The sequence below is a fragment of the Coenobita brevimanus genome, chromosome 28, assembly GCF_032717465.1.
Source record: "Coenobita brevimanus isolate Jiangsu-jjx chromosome 28, ASM3271746v2, whole genome shotgun sequence".
NCBI classification, from domain to species: domain Eukaryota; kingdom Metazoa; phylum Arthropoda; class Malacostraca; order Decapoda; family Coenobitidae; genus Coenobita; species Coenobita brevimanus.
Genome location: NC_136981.1, coordinates 8,144,914 through 8,152,413, shown reverse-complemented (window position 1 = coordinate 8,152,413; position 7,500 = coordinate 8,144,914). Strand labels below are relative to the sequence as shown.

The 7,500-nt window shown below is 49.6% G+C and overlaps 1 protein-coding gene across 1 annotated transcript in view; it reads left to right on the top strand.

Moving 5' to 3' along the window:
• The window catches only part of LOC145394667 (cell adhesion molecule Dscam1-like), a 162,718-nt gene that overhangs the window by 98,408 nt on the left and 56,810 nt on the right, over nt 1-7,500 (top strand). Inside the window, exons 8-11 of the mRNA XM_080268441.1 lie at nt 3,005-3,266; nt 4,612-4,929; nt 5,149-5,424; nt 6,805-7,086. Coding sequence (XP_080124567.1) covers nt 3,005-3,266; nt 4,612-4,929; nt 5,149-5,424; nt 6,805-7,086 — 1,138 coding nt within the window. The remainder of the gene's footprint in view (nt 1-3,004; nt 3,267-4,611; nt 4,930-5,148; nt 5,425-6,804; nt 7,087-7,500) is intronic.

Below are 7,500 nucleotides of genomic sequence, written 5' to 3'. Positions count from 1 at the left end.
CGACTACCACCATTCCTACCACAACTACCACCATCACTACCACTACCAACATCACCCTACCACAACTACCACCATTCCTACCACTACCAACATCACCCTACCACAACTACCACCATTCCTGCCACAACTACCACCATCACTACCTTAACCATCCTTATCACAGTACCATCTCAACCACAACTACCACCATCACCCCTACCACAACTACCACCATCGCATAGGCTGAAGGGATAGCATTGATTATCGGGATGCCTAATATATGCAGCCCAGGCGTGTGACGGACCTACCACTATCACTACCACAACTACCAACATTTTAGTCACTACCACAACTACCAACATGTCACCAGTCACTACCACAACTACCAGCATTTCAGTCACTACCACAACTACCAACATGTCACCAGTCACTACCACAACTACCAGCATTTCAGTAACTACCACAACTACCAACATTTCAGTCACTACCACAACTACCAACATGTCACCAGTCACTACCACAACTACCAACATGTCACCAGTCACTACCACAACTACCAACATTTCACCAGTCACTACCACAACTACCAACATTTCAGTCTACCACAACTACCAACATTTCACCAGTCACTACCACAGCTACCAACATTTCACCAGTCACTACCACAGCTACCAACATTTCACCAGTCACTACCACAACTACCAACATTCCACCAGTCACTACCACAACTACCAACATTTCAGTCACTACCACAACTACCAACATTTCAGTCACTACCACAACTACCAACATTTCAGTCTACCACAACTACCAACATTTCAGTCACTACCACAACTACCAACATTTCAGTCACTACCACAACTACCAACATTTCACCAGTCACTACCACAACTACCAACATTTCACCAGTCACTACCACAACTACCAACATTTCACCAGTCACTACCACAACTACCAACATTTCAGTCACTACCACAACTACCAACATTTCACCAGTCACTACCACAGCTACCAACATTTCACCAGTCACTACCACAGCTACCAACATTTCACCAGTCACTACCACAACTACCAACATTTCACCAGTCACTACCACAGCTACCAACATTTCAGTCACTACCACAACTACCAACATTTCAGTCACTACCACAGCTACCAATATGTCACCAGTCACTACCACAACTACCAGCATTTCAGTCACTACCACAGCTACCAACATTTCAGTCACTACCACAACTACCAACATGTCACCAGTCACTACCACAACTACCAACATTTCAGTCACTACCACAATTACCAACATTTTGCCACTATCACTACCACAACTACCAGCATTTTACCACCGACTGCCACAACTACCAGCATTTTATCACCATCACTACCACAGCTACCAACATTTCAACATCATCAGCTACCAACATTTTACCACCATCACTACCACAACTACCAACATTTCACCAGTCACTACCACAACTACCAACATCTCTACACCAACAACTACCACAAGCACCAACATCTCATCCCCACAAAACCACAACTACCAACATCTCATCCCCAGGAACAACGACAACTACCAACATTATCACAAGAACCATCACTTAAAACTACCAACATTTCGACGTCAGCAACCACTACACACTACCACCATCGCCTACCACAACTACCAGCATTTCAACAGCAGCAACCACCACTACTGCCACTACTAAATCAACCAGCATTACCACTACCACAACAACCAACATTTCAAGAAACCATTACTACCACAACTACCACCACCATCACCACCCCACCACCATCACTACCACAACCACCACCACTATTACTACCAACATTTCTCTCCCAACAACAACCACTACTACCAACATTTTCACAGCAGCTATTACCACCCCTACCACACCTACCACAACTACCATGAAGGGTGGTATGGTAGCGTTGATCTGTCAGTGGTTATTGGACAAACTACCATGATTCTTATTTCATTACCATCGCTGCCTACCATTACTGCCACTATCACTACTACTACTACCATTGCTACCACTATCGCCACTGCTACCATTCTTACCACTACTACTTCCCCTACCACTACCACTTCAACTACAACTACTACTGTCTTCATCATCATTTGCACTATCATCATCTTTCTCTTTCGTCATTATTCATCACTATTCATACGCATCATCATCATCATTATCATCATCATCATCACCATCATCATTATCATCATCATCACCATCATCATCATCATCACCATCATCATTATCATCATCATCACCATCATCATCATCTTCATCATCACCATCATCATTATCATCATCATCACCATCATCATCATCACCATCATCATTATCATCATCACCATCATCAGTCCTAAGATCAGTCCTCCTCCTCCTCCTCCTCCTCCTCATCATCATCATCATCATCATCATCATCCTCCTCATCATCATCATCAGTAATCCCCTACACTTCTATACCTTCATCATCACATCACTCATCACACTATCACCACATAATAATAACCCTCTTCCCTGACCCACTATACACAGTCATCACAGTTGTCATCTCCTTTAAGACTACCACTATACCAGCATCACCACAAACCTGTCATCACCACCACTATCACCGTCACCACCACCACCACCACAGACCTCACCTTATCAGATCACACCACCATCACCACACCACACCACCTCTCCTAACCAGCATCACACCACCCTCACCACATCAATATACATCGCCCATACCCTCACCACCAGCATAATCTTCACCACCACACCACCACCTAACCAGCACCACACCACCCTCACCACCTCACTACACCATATTATACCACAAACCTTACAACACCACCACCACAACCCTAACCACACCACCACCACACCTAACCCTACCACCTCCACAACTCTAACCACACCACCACCACAACCCTAACCACACCTCACCACACCAGCACCACACCTCTACACGAGCACCACACCTCATCACACCAGCATCACACCTCACCACACCACCACAATCTCTGCCACAGACGGTGCGTGCTGGGGGGCGCGTCACGATAAGCTGTGTGGTGGAGGGCGCCCCTGTGGCTGAAGTGAGATGGTATAAGGATGGCACGCCCCTGCATCCCGCCCATGCCCACGCCCACGCCCCCGCCCACTCGCGAATCACGCTACAGGACCGCGACACGCTTGTAATCGCCAGCGTGAGGGCCCGCGACGCCGGCATGTATCAGTGTGTCGCCGCTAACAGTCTGGGGGAGGCGCAGGCGGCATCCCAGCTGGCTATTACAGGTGAGGCAGGTGGTGTTGATTGCAGGTGAGGTGGTGTAATTACAGGGGAGCCAGGTGGTGTTAATTGCAGGGGAGGTGGTGTAATTAGAAGTGAGGCAGGTGGTGTTAATCGCAAGTGAGGTGGTGTAATTACAGATGAGAGGGTGGTATTTAATTCCAGATGGTATTATTACAGGTGAGAGGGTGGTATTAATTGCAGGTGAGGTGGTATTAACAGGTGGTATTATTTAGCGGTAGGTGAGATATTAATAAGTGACAGGTGAGTGGTGGTATTACAGGTGAGGTGGTGTTAATTAGTGGCAGGTGAGGCTCTGTTATTACTACAGGGTTACGTATACTTTAGCAGCTACTGTAGAATGTGGAAGCGGGTATTATTATTATTATTATTATTATTATCATCATCATCATCACCATCATCATCATCATTATCATCATCATCATCATTATCATTACCACCCTCACCACCACCACCCACCTCACACCCACCACCACCACCATCATCATCATCATCATCATCATCATCATCAACGTTCACCACAATCCCCACCCACACCCTTACCCACCACCACCACCACACCTTCCCTCACCACCACCCTCACCCACACCCTCCCTCACTCCCACCCCCACCCCCACCACCCTCACCCTCCATAACCTGTACGCAAGAAGGGTCAAGGGTCAAGGGTCAGTAGTCAGTAGGTCAGCATAGTCTCCGGTGACCTACTGGAGGGGGGGGTGTTCTCTGCCTATGGAGGGGGGGGGTATTGTAACTACACTAATTTGATATGGTGATAGATTAAGGAAGCACCCTAACACCTCTCCCGTAGCGATTTATTTTGCTTATAACATCGGGGGGTGGATGATCTCTGCCTTTATAGAGGGGGGGGGGATTGTAACTACACTAATTTGACGTAGTGACAGATTAAGGAAGCTCCCTAACACCTCTCCCACAGCGATTTATTTTGTCTGTACCCCTTACTGTCCTCTTCCGTAACTCCACTAAATTTACATGGTGCAAGACATGTTAAGGAAACGGCATAAATAACCTACAAATATATATGAAGCAGCCATGTGCAAAAAATGAATCGCTAAGGAAGAGGTGCTAGGGTGATTGGTGATTGTTATTATTATTATTACTGTTATCACTATTATTATTATTGTTACTACTACTACTATTACTACTACTACTACTACCACCACTACTACTACTACTACTACTACTACTACTACTACTACTACTAGTACTACCACCACCACCAGCACTACTGCCACTACTACTACTACTGCTACTACTGCTACTACTACTACCACCACCACACTCATCCACACCTCCTCTCTGCCCCCCCAGCCTCTGCGCCCAGCCTGCAGCAGACGTTCATAGAGCAGACAGTACACCCTGGGCCTCGCGTGTCTCTCTCCTGCTCGTCCTTGGGCCACCCTCCCCCCGCCATCACCTGGACGCTGGATGGTCGGCCCCTCTCCCCCTCCCCCCCGGACCCCTACCAAGGCCCCCGGGTTGCACTGGGCTCCTGGATCGACTCAGGGGGCCAGGTGGTGGGTCAGGTGAATATTAGCCGCGTGACTCACCTGGACGGCGGCAAATACACCTGCACGGCCTTCAACACAGAGGGCTCCGTCTCGCACACCGCCTCGCTCAATGTCTACGGTGGGTGGGACTCTCTCTCTCTCTCTCTCTCTCTCTCTCTCTCTCCACATTTGTAAAAAAATGGCTGAACTATGTTTATAATTTGAAATTTTTTCTACCTTGTTTCAAACCCCTTCCCATCCCCTCCTCTCTTCTCTCCTGTTTCCTCTCCCCCCCTTCTTCTCTTCTCTCCTCTCTCCCCTCCCCTCACACACTAACCCCCACACTCTCCCCCCCCAGGTCCCCCCACGGTGCGAGGCGGGGGCAACGTAACAGTGGTGGAGGGGTCGGCCTCTGAGGTGTTTTGCCCTGTCGCCGGCTACCCCCTCGCCTCCCTCACGTGGACGCTACACGGCCGGCCCCTCACCCCCACGCCCCGCCGCTCCCCAAGAGGGCGGGGCGGGGGGCTGGCCATCACGAAGGTGGAGGCGGGGCAGGACGTGGGGCGCTACGGGTGCACGGCCACGGATACGCAGGGACGCACCGCCACCGCCGACTTCTTCCTCGCCGTCGTCAGTGAGTGGAGGGGCTTGATTGGGGAAGGGTTAGGGTGTGTGTGTGTGTGTTTTATGATAGGCAAGGTGTGTGTTGTGTGTGTTTTATGATAGGCAAGGTGTGTGTTGTGTGTGTTTTATGTTAGGCAAGGTGTGTGTGTGTGTGTGTTTTATGATAGGCAAGGTGTGTGTATGTGTGTATGAGAGGCAAAGGTTACATGTCGTAGTAATAGTGGTAGTTGTAGTAGTAGTTGTAGTAGTAGTAGTAGTAGTTCATCTGAAATGTGACCCTATTGTACAGTAAATTACTATCCACCATCATCCCTTCAGAGGATAGGAGTTTCCAGTCCATCTCTACCCTTACAACAGTCACTCCACCCTTCCTTCAGTCTCTCCTTCCTTCGCTTCCCTCATTTCTCCCTTCCCTTATTTTTCCCTTCCTTCACCCCTCCCTTGCCTCACTTCTCCCTTCCATCACCTCTCCCTTCCCTCTTTTCCCCCTTCCATCACCTCTCCCCTAATTTCTCCCTTCCATCACCTCTCCCTTCCCTCATTTCTCCCATCCATCACCTCTCCCTTCCCTCATTTCTCCCTTCCATCACCTCTCCCTTAATTTCTCCCTTCCATCACCTCTCCCTTCCCTCATTTCTCCCTTCCATCACCTCTCCCTTGCCTTATTTCTCCCCATCCATCACCTCTCCCTTCCCTCATTTCTCCCTTCCATCACCTCTCCCCTCCCTCATTTCTCCCTTCCATCACCTCTCCCTTGCCTCATTTCTCCCTTCCATCACCTCTCCCCTCCCTCATTTCACCTCCTCCTCCTCTCCACAGAACCTCTCATAGCAGGCCTCAGTTTCCCTGGTAATGTGGTGGAGGAGGTCATGCTTCACCTTTCCAGTCCTTCTCCATCCCTCCAACAGTTCCTCCACCCCTCCTTCATGTCTCGTTTCCTCCCTGTCTCCTTCTTTCCCTCATTTTTCCCTCCCATCCCTCTCCACAGAACCTCTCATAGCAGACCTCAAGTTCCCTGGTAATCTGGTTGAGGGTATGCTTCTCTTTTCCAGTCCACCCCTCCTTCATCTCTCCACCCCTCCTTCATCTCTCCACCCCTCCTTCATCTCTCTATCCCTCTATCATCTCTCCATCCCTCCTTCATCTCTCTATCCCTCCATCATCTCTCCATCCCTCCTTCACCTCTCCACCCCTCCCTCATCTCTCCTTCTCCTCTCCACAGAACCTCCCGTGCTGGCAGACCTCAAATTCCCCGGTAACTTAGTCGAGGGCATGCTATTATCGGTCACCTGCAGTCTGTTTCAATCTCTCCTTCTCTCCTCCTTTTTCTCCACCCCTCCTTCATTTCTCCACCTCTCCATCCCTCCCTTACCTCTTCTCCTCTCCACAGAACCTCCCGTGCTGGCAGACCTCAAATTCCCCGGTAACTTAGTCGAGGGCATGCTTTTGTCGGTCACCTGCAGTCTGTTAAGCGGAGACCTGCCCATCACGCTCTCCTGGCAGCGCGACGGTCTCCCCCTGCCCCGGGACCCCCTGTTGACGGAGACCCACTCGCAGTTCTTCTCCAACCTGGTCTTCGCGGAGATCAGGGGCCGGCACGCGGGCACCTACACCTGCACCGCCTCCAACGCCGCCGCATCCTCTACCGTATCGGCCACTATGGATGTGCAGGGTAGGGAGTGGCTGTTCTCTCTCTCTCTCTCTCTCTCTCTCTCTCTCTCTCTCTCTCTCTCTTTCTGTTCTGTGTGTGTGTGTGAGAGAGAGAGAGAAGACTAATTGCCCACGCTGTCTGATTGGAAGCACACTGTTCATTGCTGTACACACAACACACACACACACACACACACACACACACACACACACACACACACACACACACACACACACACACACACACACACACACACACACACACACACACACACACACACACACACACACACACACACACACACACACACACACACACACACACACACACACACACACACACACACAGATGTATAGATTGGAAGATAGCAGACTGGAGAGAGAGAGAGAGAGAGAGAGAGAGAAACATATACATTTTTCAAGTAAGATTTGCATT